The following is a 19,088-nucleotide window of genomic DNA, read 5'->3' as shown; positions in this document are numbered from 1 at the left end:
TGTGCCTGTTGATGGGGGTGGGGACTGTGGGTGTTGTTGGGGGTGGGGAGTGTGAGTGTTGATGGGTGTGGGGAGTGTGGGTGTTGGTGGGGGTGGGGAGTGTGCGTGTTGATGGGGGTGGGGAGTGTGGGTGTTGGTGGGGGTGGGGAGTGTGGGTGTTGGTGGGGAGTGTGGGTGTTGGTGGGGGAGGGGAGTGTGGGTGTTGATGGTGGTGAGGAGTGTGAGTGTTGATGGGGGTGGGGAGTGTGGATGTTGGTGGGGGTGGGGAGTGTGGGTGTTGATGGGGGAGGGGAGTGTGGGTGTTGGTGGGGGTGGGGAGTGTGGGTGTTGTTGGGGGTGGGGAGTGTGGATGTTGGTGGGGGTGGGGAGTGTGGGGGTGGGGAGTGTGGGTGTTGATGGGGGAGGGGAGTGTGGGTGTTGGTGGGGGTGGGGAGTGTGGATGTTGGTGGGGGTGGGGAGTGTAGGTGTTGATGGGGGTGGGGAGTGTGGATGTTGGTGGGGGTGGGGAGTGTGGGGGTGGGGAGTGTGGGTGTTGGTGGGGGTGGGGAGTGTGGGTGTTGATGGGGGTGGGCAGTGTGGGTGTTGGGGGTGGGGAGTGTGGGTGATGTTGGGGTTGGGGAGTGTGGGTGTTGGTGGGGGTGGGCAGTGTGGGTGTTGGGGGTGGGGAGTGTGGGTGATGTTGGGGTTGGGGAGTGTGGGTGTTGGTGGGGGTGGGGAGTGTGGGTGTTGATGGGGGTGGGGACTGTGGGTGTTGTTGGGGGTGGGGAGTGTGAGTGTTGATGGGTGTGGGGAGTGTGGGTGTCGGTGGGGGTGGGGAGTGTGGGGGTCGATGGGGGTGGGGAGTGTGGATGTTGATGGGGGTGGGGAGTGTGGGTGTTGGTGGGGGTGGGGAGTGTGGATGTTGATGGGGGTGGGGAGAGTGGGTGTTGGTGGGGGTGGGGAGTGTGGGGGTCGATGGGGTGGAGAGTGTGGATGTTGATGGGGGTGGGGAGTGTGGGTGTCTGTGGGGGTGGGGAGTGTGGGGGTCGATGGGGGTGGGGAGTGTGGATGTTGATGGGGGTGGGGAGTGTGGGTGTTGGTGGGGGTGGGGAGTGTGGATGTTGATGGGGGTTGGGAGTGTGGGTGTTGGTGGGGGTGGGGAGTGTTGGTGTTGGTGGGTGAGGGGAGTGTGCCTGTTGGTGAGGGTGGGGAGTGTGGGTGTTGGTAGGGGTGGGGAGTGTGTGTGTTGGTGGGGGTGGGGAGTGTGGGTGTTGGTGGGGATGGGGAGTGTGGGGGTGGGGAGTGTGGGTGTTGGTGGGGGTGGGGAGTGCGAGTGTTGGTGGGGGTGGAGAGTGTGGGGGTGGGGAGTGTGGGTGTTGGTAGGGGTGGGGAGTGTGTGTGTTGGTGGGGGTGGGGAGTGTGGGTGTTGGTGGGGATGGGGAGTGTGGGGGTGGGGAGTGTGGGTGTTGGTGGGGGTGGGGAGTGTGGGTATTGGTGGGGGTGGGGAGTGTGGGGGTGGGGAGTGTGGGGGTGGAGAGTGTGGGTGTTGTTTGGGGTGGGGAGTGTGGGTGTTGGTGGGGGTGGGGTGTGTGGGGGTTGATGGGGGTGGGGAGTGTGGATGTTGATGGGGCTGGGGAATGTGGGTGTTGGTGGGGGTAGGGAGTGTGGGTGTTGGTGGGGGTGGGGAGTGTGGGTGTTGGTGGGGGTGGGGTGTGTGGGTGTTGGTGGGGGTGGGGAGTGTGCGTGTTGGTGGGGGTGGGGAGTGTGGGTGTTGGTGGGGGTGGGGAGTGTGGATGTTGATGGGGGTGGGGAGTGTGGGTGTTGATGGGGGTGGGGATTGTGGGTGTTGGTGCGGGTGGGGAGTGTGGGTGTTGGTGGGGGTGGGGAGTGTGGGTGTTGATGGGGGTGGGGAGTGTGGGTGTTGATGGGGGTGGGGAGTGTGCGTGTTGGTGGGGGTGGGGAGTGTGGGTGTTGGTGCGGGTGGGGAGTGTGGGTGTTGGTGGGGGTGGGGAGTGTGGGTGTTGATGGGGGTGGGGAGTGTGGGTGTTGGTGGGGGTGGGGAGTGTGGGGGTGAGGTTTGGAGTTGGAGGGGTCTGCACTCCTGGAAGAAGTAGAGGCCGTTCCGCCCAGTTTGGGATATCCTGGCCCACAGATGCAGAGTAATGTTGCTGTACTGGAAGGTTGGGATGGCGCATTCGGTCCATCTAGAGTGTCCCGAGGCCCAGATGCCCTTCCCAATCCCGTCCTCCTGCCCAAATGGTGTCCGGTATCACCACACTGAATTCACGCCCCCAAACCCCCCCTCCCAAATACCCTCACTCCATTGGTCTGTGGATCTGTCTTGAGGGGGCGGGGGGGGGGGGGGGGGCGGTGGTGGTGGTGGGGAGCAGGGGGAGATGAGGAGTGCCTCCTCACCAAATGTGTTTGGAGGTAACTGTGGGATCATACAGTACAGATGAGGCCATTCAGCCCTCGAGCATGTACTGCCATGACAGTATATGGGGGAGGGGCGTTGTGTGTGTGTGTGTGTGTGTCCTTTTTCTCTCTCTGTGTGAGTGTGAGTGAGTGTGTGAGTGTGAGCGTGTGTGTGTGACTATGTGTGTATGGGGGAGGGGTGCGGTGTGTGCGTGGGTATGTTTGTGTTAGTGTGTCTGTGTGTGAGTGTGTGTGTGTGGGTGAGTGTGTGTGTGTGAATGTATTTGAGTGTGAGAGTGTGTGTGTGGGTGTGTCTGTGTGAGAGTGGGTGTGAGCGTGTGACTGGGTGTGTGTAGGTGAGTGCATGGGTGTGTGTGAGGGTGTGTGTGAGGGCGTGTGAGGGTGTGTGAGGGTGTGTGCGTGTGTGGGCGCGTGTGTGAGGGTGTGTGTGAGGGTGGATGATGGTGGGTGAGTGTGGGTATGTGCGTGTGTTTGAGTGTGAGTGTGTGTGTATGTGTGTATGTGTGAGTGTGCGTGTAGGTGTGCATGTGTGTATGTGTGAGTGTGTGTGAGTGTGTGCGTGTGTGTGACTATGTGTGTATGGGGGAGGGGTGCTGTGTGTGTGAGAGTGTGAGTGTGGGTGTGTATGTGTGAGTGCGTGTGAGAGTGTGGGTGTGTGTGAGTGTGTGATGTGTGCATGTGTGTGTGAGTGTGAGGGTGTGTGTGTGAGTGTGTGTGTGGGTGTGTTTGTGAGGGTGGGTGCGTGTGTGGGTGCGTGTGTGGGTGCGTGTGTGAGGGTGGGTGAGGGTGGGTGAGTGTGGGTATGTGTGTGTGTGAGTGTGGGTATGTGTGCATGTGAGTGTGTTTGCATGTGTGTATGTGTGCATGTGTGTATGTGTGAGTGTGTGTGAGTGTGTGTGTGTGTGACTATGTGTGTATGGGGGAGGGGTGCTGTGTGTGTGAGAGTGTGAGTGTGTGGGTGTGTATGTGAGAGTGTGAGTGTGTGGGTGTGTATGTGTGAGTGCGTGTGTGAGTGTGGGTGTGTGTGAGTGTGTGATGTGTGCATGTGTGTGTGAGTGCGAGGGTGTGTGTGTTAGTGTGTGTGTGGGTGTGTTTGTGAGGGTGTGTGAGTGGGTGTGTGTGGGAGTGTGTGTGAATGTGTGCGTGTATGTGATTGCATGGGTGTACGTGTGTGACAGTGTGTGTGTGAGTGTGATAGTGGGTGTGTGTGTGAGTGTGTGTGTGTGAGTGTGGGTCTGTGTGTGAGGGTGTGTGAGTGTGAATGCATGTGTGTGTGTAAGTGTGTGTGTGTATGTGAGTGTGTGTGCTTGTGTGTGAGTGCGTGGGTGTGTGTGTGAATGTGTGTGCATGGGTGTGATTGTGAGGGTGTGTGAGTGTGTGTGTGTGTGGGTGAGTGTGCGAGAGTGTGTGTGTGATTGTGTAAGTGTGTGCGAATGTATGTGTGTCTGTGTGTGAATGTGTGTGTGAGTGTATGTGAGTGTGAGTGTCTGTGAGTGTGTGAATGTGTGTGTGTGTAAGTGTGTATGTGTGAGTGTGAGTGCGTGTGTGTGAGTGCGTGGGTGTATGTGTGTGAGAGTGTGTGTGTGTGAGGAAGTGTGTGTGAGTGCATGGGTGTGTGAGTGTGCGTGTGAGAGTATGTGTGTGTGAGTGTGGGTGTGTGTGTGTGAGTGTGTGCATGTGTGTGAATGCGAGTGTGTGTGTGGGTGCATGTGTGTGAGTGCGAGTGGGTGTGTGTGTGAGTGCGAGGGAGTGTGTGTGAGTGTGTATGTGCGTGGGTGTGTTTATGAGCGTGTGTGTGTGTGAGTGTGTGTGTGTGTGAGTGTGTGAATGTATGTGTGTGAGTTTGAGAGTGTGTGTGAATGTGTGTGTGAGTGAGTGTGTGTGAATGTGTGTGTGAGTGTGTGTGAGTGCGTGAATGTATGTGTCTGAGTGTGTGTGAATGTGTGTGTGTGTGTGGGTGAGTGTGTGTTAGTGCGTGAATGTATGTGTGTGAGTTTGTGAGTGTGTGTGAATGTGTATGTGTGTGTGTGAGTGTGTGAGTGTGTGCATATGTGTGAGAGGGTGTGTGAGTGCATGGGTGTGTGTGAGTGTTTGTGAATGTGTGTGTGAGGGTGTGTGTGGGTGTGTGTATGAGTGTGTGTGTGTGAGTGTGTGTGAGGGTGAGTGTGGGTGTGTGTATGGGTGTGTGCGTGTGTGTGTGTGTGTGAGTGCTTGGGTGTATGTGTGTGGGTGAGTGTGGGTGAGTGTGGGCGTGAGTGTGTGCGTATGTGTTTGGGTGAGTGTGGGTGAGTGTGAGTATGAGTGTGTGAGTGTGAGACTATGTGTGTATGGGGGAGGGGGGGCTCTGTGTGTGTGAGTATGTGTGTGTGTGTGTGCGTGTGAGAGTCTGTGTATGTGAGTGTGTGTGTGGAAGTGTGTGTGAGAGTGTGGGTGTGTGTGAGTGTGTGCAAGTGCGTGATTATGTGTGTGTGAGTGCGAGAGTGTGTGTGCGTGGGTGTGTTTGTGAGGGTGTGTGAGTGTGAGCGTGTGTGAGAGGGAGTGTATGCAAGAGTGTGTATCTGTGTGTGATTGTGTGTGTGTGAGAGTGTGTGCGAATGTGTGTGCGAGTGTGTGAATGTGTGTGTGTGTAACTGTGTATGCGTGAGTGTGGGTGTGTGTATGAGTGTGTGCGTGTGTGTGAGTGCGTGGCTGTATGTGTCTGAGAGTGTGTGTGTAAGTGTGTATGTGAGAGTGTGGGAGTGTGTCTGAGTGTGTGAGTGGGTGTGTGTGTGAGTGCATGGGTGTGTGTGTGTGTGAGTGCATGGGTGTACGTGTGTGAGAGTGTGTGTGTGAGAGTGTGTGTGTAAGTGTGTATGTGTGAATGTGAGTGTGGGTGAGTGTATGTGTGACTGTATGTGAGTGTGTGAGTGTGTGACTGTGTGTGTATGTGTGAGTGTGAGTGTTGGAATGTCTGTGAGTGTGTGTGTGTGCATGTGGGTGTGTGTGTGATTGTGGGTGTGTGTGAGTGTGTGGGTGAGTGGGTGAGTGTGTGAGGGTGTGTGAGTGTGAGTGTTGGAGTGTGTGTGAGTGTGCGGGAGTGTGTGTGTATGTGTGTGAGTGTATGTGTGTGAATGCGAGTGTGTGTGTGACTGTATGTGAGTGTGTGAATGTGGGTGTATGTTTGAGTGTTGGAGTGTGTGTGAGTGTTGGAGTGTGTGTGAGTGTTGGAGTGTGTGTGAGTGTTTGTGAGTGTGGGTGTGTGTGTGAATGTGTGTAAGAGTGTGTGAGTGTGTGTGAATGTGCACGTGAGTGTGTGTGTGTAGGTATGAGTGTGAGTGAGTGTGTGTGTGTATGTGTGTGTGAGTGTATGTGACTGAGTGTGAGTGTATGAGTGTGTGTGAGTGTGTCTGAGCGAGTGTGTGTGTATATGTGTGTGTGTGTTTGTGTGTATGTGTGTGTGTGATTGTGGGTGTGTGTGAGTGTGTGGGTGAGTGGGTGAGTGTGTGAGGGTGTGTGAGTGTGAGTGTTGGAGTGTGTGTGAGTGTGCGGGAGTGTGTGTGTATGTGTGTGAGTGTATGTGTGTGAATGCGAGTGTGTGTGTGACTGTATGTGAGTGTGTGAATGTGGGTGTATGTTTGAGTGTTGGAGTGTGTGTGAGTGTTGGAGTGTGTGTGAGTGTTGGAGTGTGTGTGAGTGTTTGTGAGTGTGGGTGTGTGTGTGAATGTGTGTAAGAGTGTGTGAGTGTGTGTGAATGTGCACGTGAGTGTGTGTGTGTAGGTATGAGTGTGAGTGAGTGTGTGTGTGTATGTGTGTGTGAGTGTATGTGACTGAGTGTGAGTGTATGAGTGTGTGTGAGTGTGTCTGAGCGAGTGTGTGTGTATATGTGTGTGTGTGTGTTTGTGTGTATGTGTGTGCGTGAATGCAAGTGTATGTGGGTGTGTGGGTGTGTGAGTGTGGGCGTGTGAGTGTGGGCGTGTGAGTGTGGGCGTGTGAGTGTGGGCGTGTGTGAGTGTGGGCGTGTGTGAGAGTTTGGGTGTGTGTGTGAGTTTGGGTGTGTGTGTGAGTGTGGGTGTGTGTGTGAGTGTGGGTGTGTGAGTGTGTGAGTGTGTGTGTGAGTGTGAGTGTGTGAGTGTGAGTGTGTGTGTGTGAGTGCGGGTGTGTGTGTGAGTGTGTGTGAGTGTGCGAGTGTGAGTGGTGTGAGTGTGCGAGTGTGAGTGGTGTGGGGTGTGTGAGTGTGAGTGGTGTGAGTGTGTGTGAGTGTGAGTGGTGTGGGGTGTGTGAGTGTGAGTGGTGTGGGGTGTGTGAGTGTGAGTGTGTGTGTGTGAGTGCGGGTGTGTGTGTGAGTGTGTGCGAGTGTGAGTGTGTGAGTGTGAGTGGTGTGGGGTGTGTGAGTGTGAGTGTGTGTGTGTGTGCGTGAGTGTGAGTGTGTGTGTGTGAGTGCGGGTGTGTGTGTGAGTGTGTGCGAGTGTGAGTGTGTGAGTGTGAGTGGTGTGGGGTGATGAGACCCTCAGGCCGAACACTATCCAAAGTACCAACCACGACCTGCTCATTGCATTCCCCCCGGCTCCCCCCTCCGTCTCTGGGCCCCTGCGGTCTGTGGGATCTTGCTGTGCATGGGCTGGACGCCCTCCATGCCACATGAAAGCTCCTCATTGGCTGTGATAAATCCTCAGGGAGGGAGGAGGTGGGCGGATTGTCCTGGGGGCGGGGTGGGGACTGGGGGCTAGTGAAAGGCTGACCCTCTCCACCTGGGTCTCACCCTGATGTTGCCTTGTCTCACTCCTCTCTCTCCCCTCCCCCCAGATGTGGTGAATGGGACTGAGTCACCGAGGGGTTGGGGTCTAACGTTTGAGGCCACGATCCGCCCAACGAAGCACAGCGGCCTGGTCATGGCGTTACTGACGGCTGAGTACAACCTCATGGTCAAACTGGGGTTCTCCCTCCAGGAACGTCGTGAGGTGAGTGTGTCCAGCAGAGGCAGAGCCCCTCGATGGAGGGAGGGAGGGGCTATCCGAGGTAGACCGGGATCACCATTCTAACCCACATGGACCCCAGTTAATGGGCCGAATGGACTCCCAAGAGTGGGGAAGGGAAAAGGGTGGAGTGGTGAGGGGGATTTAACTGACCGCTGAGGGGTTCTGTCCAGGAGGACAGAGGGTATTCTGACCATTGGGGAGAGGGGGAGGTGTATTTGAGACAGTGAGTCATCGCGCGTTTCTGCCCTGATGGCAACGATCAACAAAGGGGCAAGGAACAGAACCAGCAAGCCATTCAGCCCCTTGAAGCTGTTCCGTCACACAACAGGGGGCGCCTGAGCGGTCAGCACTGCAGCCTCCCACTGCCAGGGACCCATGGCGACGGTCCATGTGCAGTTTGCACATTCTCCCGGTGTCTTCAGGGATTGTAGGTTAGGGTGGATTGGCCATGGGAAATTGTCCCATAGTGTCCAGGGATGTGCAGGTTAGGATGGATTGGCCATGGGAAATTGTCCCGTAGTGTCCAGGGATGTGCAGGTTAGGATGGATTGGCCATGGGAAATTGTCCCATAGTGCGCAGGAATGTGCAGGTTAGGTTGGATTGGCCATGCGAAATTGTCCCATAGTGCCCAGGAATGTGCAGGTTAAGGTGGATTTGCCATGGGAAATTGTCCATAGTGTCCAGGGATGTGCAGCTGAGGGTGAATTGGCCATGGGAAATTGTCCCATTGTGTCCAGGGATGAACAGGTTAGGGTGGATTGGCCGTGGGAAATTGTCCCGTAGTGTCCAGGGATGTGCAGGTTAGGATGGATTGGCCATGGGAAATTGTCCCATAGTGCCCAGGGATGTGCAGGTTAGGGTGGATTGGCCTTGGGAAATTGTCCCATAGTGCACAGGGATGTGCAGGTTAGGGTGGATTGGCCGTGGGAAATTGTCCCATAGTGCACAGGGATGTGCAGGTTAGGTTGTATTGGCCATGGGAAATTGACCCATAGTGTCCAGGGATGTGCAGGTTAGGGTGGATTGGCCATGGGAAGTTGTCCCATAGGACCCAGGAATGTGCAGGTTAGGGTGGATTGGCCATGGGAAATCGTCCCATGGTGCCCAGAGATGTACAGGTTACGTTGGATTGGCCATGGGAAATTGTCCCATAGTACACAGGAATGTGCAGGTTAGGGTGGGTTGGCCATGGGAAATTGTCCCGTAGTGCACAGGGAGGTGCAGGTTAGGGTGGATTGGCCATAGCAAATTGTCACATCGTGTCCAGGATGTCCAGGTTAGGATGGATTGGCCGTGGGAAATTGTCCCATAGTGTCCAAGGATGTGCAGGTTAGGGTGAATTGGCAATGGGAAATTGTCCCATAGTGTCCCGAGATGTGCAGGTTAGGGTGGGTTGGCCATGGGAAATTGTCCCATAGTGTCCCAAGATGTGCAGGTTAGGGTGGAATGGCAGTGGGAAATTGTCCCATAGTGTCCCGGGTTGTGCAGGTTAGGGTGGGTTGGCCATGGGAAATTGTCCCATCGTGCCCAGGGATGTGCAGGTTAGGGTGGATTGGCCATGGGAAATTGTCCCGCAGAGTCCAGGGATGTGCAGGTTAGGATGGATTGGCCTTGGAAATTGTTCTGTCGAGTCCAGGGATGTGCAGGTTAGGATGGATTGGCCATGGGAAATTGTCCCATAGTGCGCAGGAATGTGCAGGTTAGGGTGGATTGGCCATGGGAAATTGTCCCATAGTGTCCAGGGATGTGCAGGTTAGGGTGAATTGGCCATGGGAAATTGTCCCATTGTGTCCAGGGATGAGCAGGTTAGGATGGATTGGCCTTGGAAATTGTTCTGTCGAGTCCAGGGATGTGCAGGTTAGGATGGATTGGCCATGGGAAATTGTCCCATAGTGCGCAGGAATGTGCAGGTTAGGGTGGATTGGCCATGGGAAATTGTCCCATAGTGTCCAGGGATGTGCAGGTTAGGGTGAATTGGCCATGGGAAATTGTCCCATTGTGTCCAGGGATGAGCAGGTTAGGGTGGATTGGCCGTGGGAAATTGTCCCCTAGTGCACAGGGATGTGCAGGTTAGGGTGGATTGGCCATGGGAAATTGTCCCATAGTGCACAGGGATGTGCAGGTTAGGTTGTATTGGCCATGGGAAATTGTCCCATAGTACCCAGGAATGTGCAGGTTAGGGTGGATTGGCCATGGGAAATCGTCCCATAGTGCCCAGAGATGTACAGGTTAGGTTGGATTGGCCATGGGAAATTGTCCCATAGTGTCCAGGGATGTCCAGGTTAGGGTGGATTGGCCATGCTAAATTGACCCATAGTGTCCAGGGATGTGCAGGTTAGGGTGGATTGGCCATGGGAAATTGTCCCATTGTGTCCCGAGATGTGCAGGTTGAGGTGTATTGGCCGTGGGAAATTGTCCCATTGTGTCCAGGGATGAGCAGGTTAGGGTGGATTGGCCTTGGGAAATTGTCCCCTAGTGACCAGGGATCTGCAGGTTACGGTGGATTGGCCTTCGGAAATTGTCCGATAGTGCACAGGGATGTGCAGGTTAGGTTGTATTGGCCATGGGAAATTGTCCCATAGTGCCCAGGGATGTGCAGGTTAGGGTGGATTGGCCATGGGACGTAGTCCCATAGTACCCAGGAATGTGCAGGTTAGGGTGGATTGGCCATGGGAAATCGTCCCATAGTGCCCAGAGATGTACAGGTTACGTTGGATTGGCCATGGGAAATTGTCCCATAGTGTCCAGGGATGTGCAGGTTAGGGTGAATTGGCCATGGGAAATTGTCCCATTGTGTCCAGGGATGAGCAGGTTAGGGTGGATTGGCCGTGGGAAATTGTCCACTAGTGCACAGGGATGTGCAGGTTAGGGTGGATTGGCCATGGGAAATTGTCCCATAGTGCACAGGGATGTGCAGGTTAGGTTGTATTGGCCATGGGAAATTGTCCCATAGGACCCAGGAATGTGCAGGTTAGGTTGGATTGGACATGGGAAATTGTCCCATAGTGTCTCGGGATGTCCAGGTTAGGGTGGATTGGCCATGCTAAATTGACCCATAGTGTCCAGGGATGTGCAGGTTAGGGTGGATTGGCCATGGGAAATTGTCCCATTGTGTCGCGAGATGTGCAGGTTAGGGTGTATTGGCCGTGGGAAATTGTCCCATTGTGTCCAGGGATGAGCAGGTTAGGGTGTATTGGCCGTGGGAAATTGTCCCATTGTGTCCAGGGATGTGCAGGTTAGGGTGGATTGGCCGTGGGAAATTGTCCCATTGTGTCCAGGGATGAGCAGGTTAGGGTGGATTGGCCGTGGGAAATTGTCCCATTGTGTCCAGAGATGAGCAGGTTAGGGTGGATTGGCCATGGGAAATTGTCCCTAATGTCCAGGGATGTGCAGGTTAGGGTGGATTGGCCATGGGAAATTGTCCCATAGTGTCCAGGGATGTGCAGGTTAGGATGGATTGGCCGTGGGAAATTGTCCCATAGTGTCCAAGGATGTGCAGGTTAGGGTGAATTGGCAATGGGAAATTGTCCCATAGTGTCCCGAGATGTGCAGGTTAGGGTGGGTTGGCCATAGGAAATTGTCCCATAGTGTCCCAAGATGTGCAGGTTAGGGTGGAATGGCAGTGGGAAATTGTCCCATAGTGTCCCGGGTTGTGCAGGTTAGGGTGGGTTGGCCATGTTAAATTGTCCCGGAATGTCCAGGGATGTGCAGGTTAGGGTGGATTGGCCGTGGGAAATTGGCCCATAGTGTCCAGGGATGTGCAGGTTAGGGTGGATTGGCCGTGGGAAATTGTCCCGTAATGTCCAGGGATGTGCAGGTTAGGGTGGATTGGCCATGGGAAATTGTCCCATAGTGTCCAGGGATGTGCAAGTTAGGGTGGCTCGGCCATGGGAAATTGTCCCATAGTGCCCAGCGATGTACAGGTTAGAGTGGATTGGCCATGGGAAATTGTCCCATAGTACCCAGGGATGTGCAGGTTAGGGAGGGTTGGCCATGGGAAATTGTCCCGTAGTGCACAGGGATGTGCAGGTTAGGTTGTATTGGCCATGGGAAATTGTCCCATAGTGCCCAGGGATGTGCAGGTTAGGGTGGATTGGCCATGGGAAATTGTCCCATTGTGTCCAGAGATGAGCAGGTTAGGGTGGATTGGCCGTGGGAAATTGTCCCGTAATGTCCAGGGATGTGCAGGTTAGGGTGGATTGGCCATGGGAAATTGTCCCATAGTGTCCAGGGATGTGCAGGTTAGGATGGATTGGCCGTGGGAAATTGTCCCATAGTGTCCAAGGTTGTGCAGGTTAGGGTGAATTGGCAATGGGAAATTGTCCCATAGTGTCCCGAGATGTGCAGGTTAGCGTGGGTTGGCCATGGGAAATTGTCCCATAGTGTCCCAAGATGTGCAGGTTAGGGTGGAATGGCAGTGGGAAATTGTCCCATAGTGTCCCGGGTTGTGCAGGTTAGGGTGGGTTGGCCATGGGAAATTGTCCCGGAATGTCCAGGGATGTGCAGGTTAGGATGGATTGGCCGTGGGAAATTGGCCCATAGTGTCCAGGGATGTGCAGGTTAGGGTGGATTGGCCGTGGGAAATTGTCCCGTAATGTCCAGGGATGTGCAGGTTAGGGTGGATTGGCCGTGGGAAATTGGCCCATAGTGTCCAGGGATGTGCAAGTTAGGGTGGGTTGGCCATGGGAAATTGTCCCATAGTGGCCAGGGATGTACAGGTTAGAGTGGATTGGCCATGGGAAATTGTCCCATAGTGCCCAGGGATGTGCAGGTTAGGGAGGGTTGGCCATGGGAAATTGTCCCATAGTGTCCCGGGATGTGCAGGTTAGGGTGGATTGGCCATGGGAAATTGTCCCATAGTGTCCAGGGATTTGCAGGTTAGGTTGAATTGGCCATGGGAAATTGTCCCATAGTGCGCAGGAATGTGCAGGTTCGGGTGGATTGGCCATGCGAAATTGTCCCGTAGTGCCCAGGGATGAGCAAGTTAGGGTGGATTGGCCATGGGACTTTGTCCCATAGTGTCCAGGGATAGATTAGATTAGACTTACAGTGTGGAAACAGGCCCTTCGGCCCAACAAGTCCACACCGACCCGCCGAAGCGCAACCCACCCATACCCCTACATTTACCCCTTACCTAACACTACGGGCAATTTAGCTTGGCCAATTCACCTGACCCGCACATCTTTGGACTGTGGGAGGAAACCGGAGCAACCGGAGGAAACCCACGCAGACACGGGGAGAACGTGCAAACTCCACACAGTCAGTCGCCTGAGTCGGGAATTGAACCCGGGTCTACAGGCGCTGTGAGGCAGCAGTGCTAACCACTATGCCACCGTGCCGCCCACCAGATGTGCAGCTTAGGGTGGATTGGCCTGGGAAATTGTCCCATAGTGTCCAGGGATGTGCAGGTTAGGGTGGATTGGCCGTGGGAAATTGTCCCGTAGTGCCCAGGGATGTGCAGGTTAGGGTGGATTGGCCATGGGAAATTGTCCCATTGTGTCCCGAGATGTGCAGGTTAGGGTGTATTGGCCATGGGAAATTGTCCCATTGTGTCCAGGGATGAGCAGGTTAGGGTGGATTGGCCGTGGGAAATTGTCCCATAGTGCACAGGAATGTGCAGGTTAGGGTGGCTTGGCCGTGGGAAATTGTCCCGTAGTGTCCCGAGATGTGCAGGTTAGGTTGTATTGGCCGTGGGAAATTGTCCCATTGGGTCCAGGGATGAGCAGGTTAGGGTGGATTGGCCATGGGAAATTGTCCCATAGTGTCCAGGGATGTGCAGGTTAGGGTGGATTGGCCATGGGAAATCGTCCCATAGTGCCCAGAGATGTACAGGTTAGGTTGGATTGGCCATGGGAAATTGTCCCATAGTGTCTAGGGATGTCCAGGTTAGGGTGGATTGGCCATGCGAAATTGACCCATAGTGTCCAGGAATGTGCAGGTTAGGGTGGATTGGCCATGGGAAATTGTCCCATTGTGTCGCGAGATGTGCAGGTTAGGGTGTATTGGCCGTGGGAAATTGCCCATTGTGTCCAGGGATGAGCAGGTTAGTGTGGATTGGCCGTGGGAAATTGTCCCATTGTGTCCCGAGATGTGCAGGTTAGGGTGTATTGGCCATGGGAAATTGTCCCATTGTGTCCAGGGATGAGCAGGTTAGGGTGGATTGGCCGTGGGAAATTGTCCCATAGTGCACAGGAATGTGCAGGTTAGGGTGAATTGGCTGTGGGAAATTGTCCCATAGTGTCCATGGATGTGCAGGTTAGGGTGGATTGGCCGTGGGAAATTGCCCGTAGTATCCAGGGATGTGTAGGTTAGGGTGGATTGGCCATGGGATATTGTCCCATAGTGGCCAGGGATGTAGAGGTTAGGGTGGGTTGCCATGGGAAATTGTCCCATAGTGTCCCGGGTTGTGCAGGTTAGGGTGGGTTGGCCATGGGAAATTGTCCCATAGTGTCCAGGGATGTGCAGGTTAGGGTAGATTGGCCATGGGAAATTGTCCCGTAGAGTCCAGGGATGTGCAGGTTAGGATGGATTGGCCATGGGAAATTGTCCCATAGTGCGCAGGAATGTGCAGGTTAGGTTGGATTGGCCATGCGAAATTGTCCCATTGTGTCCCGAGATGTGCAGGTTAGGTTGTATTGGCCGTGGGAAATTGTCCCATTGGGTCCAGGGATGTGCGGGTTAGGGTGGATTGGCCATGGGAAATTGTCCCATAGTGCCCAGGGATGAGCAGGTTAGGGTGGATTGGCCATGGGAAATTGTCCATAGTGCCCAGGGATGTGCAGGTTAGGGTGGATTGGCCATGGGAAATCGTCCCATAGTGCCCAGAGATGTACAGGTTAGGTTGGATTGGCCATGGGAAATTGTCCCATAGTGTCTAGGGATGTCCAGGTTAGGGTGGATTGGCCATGCTAAATTGACCCATAGTGTCCAGGAATGTGCAGGTTAGGGTGGATTGGCCATGGGAAATTGTCCCATTGTGTCGCGAGATGTGCAGGTTAGGGTGTATTGGCCGTGGGAAATTGCCCCATTGTGTCCAGGGATGAGCAGGTTAGTGTGGATTGGCCGTGGGAAATTGTCCCATTGTGTCCAGGGATGAGCAGGTTAGGGTGGATTCGCCATGGGAAATTGTCCCATTGTGTCCAGAGATGAGCAGGTTAGGGTGGATTGGCCGTGGGAAATTGTCCCGTAATGTCCAGGGATGTGCAGGTTAGGGTGGATTGGCCATGGGAAATTGTCCCATAGTGTCCAGGGATGTGCAAGTTAGGGTGGGTTGGCCATGGGAAATTGTCCCATAGTGCCCAGGAATGTACAGGTTAGGGTGGATTGGCCATGGGAAATTGTCCCATAGTGCCCAGGGATGTACAGGTTAGAGTGGATTGGCCATGGGAAATTGTCCATAGTGCCCAGGGATGTGCAGGTTAGGGTGGATAGGCCATGTGAAATTGTCTCATAGTGTCCAGGGATGTGCAGGTTAGGGTGTATAGGCCATGGGAAATTGTCCCATAGTGTCCAGGGATGTGCAGCTTTGGGTGGATTGGCCATGGGAAATTGTCCCATAGTGTCCAGGGATGTGCAGGTTAGGGTGGATTGGCCATGGGAAATCGTCCCATAGTGCCCAGAGATGTACAGGTTACGTTGGATTGGCCATGGGAAATTGTCCATAGTGCCCAGGGATATGCAGGTTAGGGTGAATTGGCCATGTGAAATTGTCCCATTGTGTCCAGGGATGAGCAGGTTAGGGTGGATTGGCCATGGGAAACTGTCCACTAGTGCACAGGGATGTGCAGGTTAGGGTGGATTGGCCATGGGAAATTGTCCCATAGTGCACAGGGATGTGCAGGTTAGGTTGTATTGGCCATGGGAAATTGTCCCATAGGACCCAGGAATGTGCAGGTTAGGTTGGATTGGACATGGGAAATTGTCCCATAGTGTCTAGGGATGTCCAGGTTAGGGTGGATTGGCCATGCTAAATTGACCCATAGTGTCCAGGGATGTGCAGGTTAGGGTGGATTGGCCATGGGAAATTGTCCCATTGTGTCCCGAGATGTGCAGGTTAGGGTGTATTGGCCGTGGGAAATTGTCCCATTGTGTCCAGGGATGAGCAGGTTAGGGTGGATTGGCCGTGGGAAATTGTCCCATTGTGTCCAGGGATGAGCAGGTTAGGGTGGATTGGCCGTGGGAAATTGTCCCATTGTGTCCAGAGATGAGCAGGTTAGGGTGGATTGGCCATGGGAAATTGTCCCCTAATGTCCAGGGATGTGCAGGTTAGGGTGGATTGGCCATGGGAAATTGTCCCATAGTGTCCAGGGATGTGCAGGTTAGGATGGATTGGCCGTGGGAAATTGTCCCATAGTGTCCAAGGATGTGCAGGTTAGGGTGAATTGGCAATGGGAAATTGTCCCATAGTGTCCCGAGATGTGCAGTTTAGGGTGGGTTGGCCATGGGAAATTGTCCCATAGTGTCCCAAGATGTGCAGGTTAGGGTGGAATGGCAGTGGGAAATTGTCCCATAGTGTCCCGGGTTGTGCAGGTTAGGGTGGGTTGGCCATGTTAAATTGTCCCGGAATGTCCAGGGATGTGCAGGTTAGGGTGGATTGGCCGTGGGAAATTGGCCCATAGTGTCCAGGGATGTGCAGGTTAGGGTGGATTGGCCGTGGGAAATTGTCCCGTAATGTCCAGGGATGTGCAAGTTAGGGTGGCTTGGCCATGGGAAATTGTCCCATAGTGCCCAGCGATGTACAGGTTAGAGTGGATTGGCCATGGGAAATTGTCCCATAGTACCCAGGGATGTGCAGGTTAGGGAGGGTTGGCCATGGGAAATTGTCCCGTAGTGCACAGGGAGGTGCAGGTTAGGGTGGATTGGCCATAGCAAATTGTCACATGGTGTCCAGGATGTCCAGGTTAGGATGGATTGGCCATGGGAAATTGTCCCATAGTGTCCAAGGATGTGCAGGTTAGGGTGAATTGGCAATGGGAAATTGTCCCATAGTGTCCAGGGATGTGCAGGTTAGGGTAGATTGGCCATGGGAAATTGTCCCGTAGAGTCCAGGGATGTGCAGGTTAGGATGGATTGGCCTTGGGAAATTGTTCTGTCGAGTCCAGGGATGTGCAGGTTAGGATGGATTGGCCATGCGAAAATGTCCATAGTGTCCAGGGATGTGCAGCTGAGGGTGAATTGGCCATGGGAAATTGTCCCATTGTGTCCAGGGATGAGCAGGTTAGGGTGGATTGGCCGTGGGAAATTGTCCCCTAGTGACCAGGGATCTGCAGGTTAGGGTGGATTGGCCTTAGGAAATTGTCGGATAGTGCACAGGGATGTGCAGGTTAGGGTGGATTGGCCATGGGAAATTGTCCCATAGTGCACAGGGAGGTGCAGGTTAGGTTGTATTGGCCATGGCAAATTGACCCATAGTGCCCAGGGATGTGCAGGTTAGGGTGGATTGGCCATGGGACGTTGTCCCATAGTACCCAGGAATGTGCAGGTTAGGGTGGATTGGCCATGGGAAATTGTCCATAGTGCCCAGGGATGTGCAGGTTCGGGTGGGTTGGCCATGGGAAAGTGTCCCATAGTGTCCAGGGATGTGCAGGTTACGTTGGATTGGCCATGGGAAATTGTCCCATAGTGTCCAGGGATGTGCAGGTTAGGGTGAATTGGCCATGGGAAATTGTCCCATTGTGTCCAGGGATGAGCAGGTTAGGGTGGATTGGCCGTGGGAAATTGTCCCATAGTGCACAGGGATGTGCAGGTTAGGTTGTATTGGCCATGGGAAATTGTCCCATAGTGCCCAGGGATGTGCAGGTTAGGTTGGATTGGCCATGGGAAATTGTCCCATTGTGTCCAGAGATGAGCAGGTTAGGGTGGATTGGCCGTGGGAAATTGTCCCGTAATGTCCAGGGATGTGCAGGTTAGGGTGGATTGGCCATGGGAAATTGTCCCATAGTGTCCAGGGATGTGCAGGTTAGGATGGATTGGCCGTGGGAAATTGTCCCATAGTGTCCAAGGATGTGCAGGTTAGGGTGAATTGGCAATGGGAAAATGTCCCATAGTGTCCCGGGTTGTGCAGGTTAGGGTGGGTTGGCCATGTTAAATTGTCCCGGAATGTCCAGGGATGTGCAGGTTAGGATGGATTGGCCGTGGGAAATTGTCCCGGAATGTCCAGGGATGTGCAGGTTAGGGTGGATTGGCCGTGGGAAATTGTCCCATAATGTCCAGGGATGTGCAGGTTAGGGTGGATTGGCCGTGGGAAATTGGCCCATAGTGTCCAGGGATGTGCAAGTTAGGGTGGGTTGGCCATGGGAAATTGTCCCATAGTGCCCAGGGATGTGCAGGTTAGGGTGGATTGGCCGTGGGAAATTGTCCCATAGTGGCCAGGGATGTACAGGTTAGAGTGGATTGGCCATGGGAAATTGTCCCATAGTGCCCAGGGATGTGCAGGTTAGGGAGGGTTGGCCATGGGAAATTGTCCCATAGTGTCCAGGGATGTGCAGGTTAGGGTGGATTGGCCTGGGAAATTGTCCCATAGTGTCCAGGGATGTGCAGGTTAGGGTGGATTGGCCGTGGGAAATTGTCCCATAGTGCCCAGGGATGTGCAGGTTAAGGTGGATTGGCCATGGGAAATTGTCCCATTGTGTCCCGAGATGTGCAGGTTAGGGTGTATTGGCCGTGGGAAATTGTCCCATTGTGTCCAGGGATGAGCAGGTTAGGGTGGATTTGCCGTGGGAAATTGTCCCATAGTGCACAGGAATGTGCAGGTTAGGGTGGCTTGGCCGTGGGAAATTGTCCCGTATTGTCCAGGGATGTGCAGGTTAGGGTGAATTGGCCGTGGGAAATTGTCCCATAGTGTCCATGGATGTGCAGGTTAGGGTGGATTGGCCGTGGGAAATTGCCCGTAGTATCCAGGGATGTGTAGGTTAGGGTGGATTGGCCATGGGATATTGTCCCATAGTGGCCAGGGATGTACAGATTAGGGTGGGTTGCCATGGGAAATTGTCCCATAGTGCCCAGGGATGTGCAGGTTAGGGAGGGTTGGCCATGGGAAATTGTCCCATAGTGTCCAGGGATGTGCAGGTTAGGGTGGATTGGCCATGGGAAATTGTCCCATAGTGTCCAGGGATTTGCAGGTTAGGGTGGATTGGCCATGGGAAATTGTCCCATAGTGCGCAGGAATGTGCAGGTTCGGGTGGATTGGCCATGCGAAATTGTCCCGTAGTGCCCAGGGATGAGCAAGTTAGGGTGGATTGGCCATGGGACTTTGTCCCATAGTGTCCAGGGATGTGCAGCTTAGGGTGGATTGGCCTGGGAAATTGTCCCATAGTGTCCAGGGATGTGCTGGTTAGGGTGGATTGGCCGTGGGAAATTGTCCCATAGTGCCCAGGGATGTGCAGGTTAGGGTGGATTGGCCATGGGAAATTGTCCCATTGTGTCCCGAGATGTGCAGGTTAGGGTGTATTGGCCGTGGGAAATTGTCCCATTGTGTCCAGGGATGAGCAGGTTAGGGTGGATTTGCCGTGGGAATTGTCCCATAGTGCACAGGAATGTGCAGGTTAGGGTGGCTTGGCCGTGGGAAATTGTCCCGTAGTGTCCAGGGATGTGCAGGTTAGGGTGAATTGGCCGTGGGAAATTGTCCCATAGTGTCCATGGATGTGCAGGTTAGGGTGGATTGGCCGTGGGAAATTGCCCGTAGTATCCAGGGATGTGTAGGTTAGGGTGGATTGGCC

General features: G+C 54.3%; 1 protein-coding gene across 1 annotated transcript in view; it reads left to right on the top strand.

The window, feature by feature from the left end:
* shbg (sex hormone-binding globulin) overlaps positions 1-19,088 on the top strand; it is a 77,797-nt gene that overhangs the window by 6,743 nt on the left and 51,966 nt on the right. The window contains exon 5 of the mRNA XM_060854557.1: positions 7,198-7,352. Coding sequence (XP_060710540.1) covers positions 7,198-7,352 — 155 coding nt within the window. The remainder of the gene's footprint in view (positions 1-7,197; positions 7,353-19,088) is intronic.

The sequence above is a fragment of the Hemiscyllium ocellatum genome, chromosome 44 (assembly GCF_020745735.1).
Source record: "Hemiscyllium ocellatum isolate sHemOce1 chromosome 44, sHemOce1.pat.X.cur, whole genome shotgun sequence".
Classification (NCBI taxonomy): domain Eukaryota; kingdom Metazoa; phylum Chordata; class Chondrichthyes; order Orectolobiformes; family Hemiscylliidae; genus Hemiscyllium; species Hemiscyllium ocellatum.
This window is presented reverse-complemented; position numbering and strand designations above follow the sequence as displayed.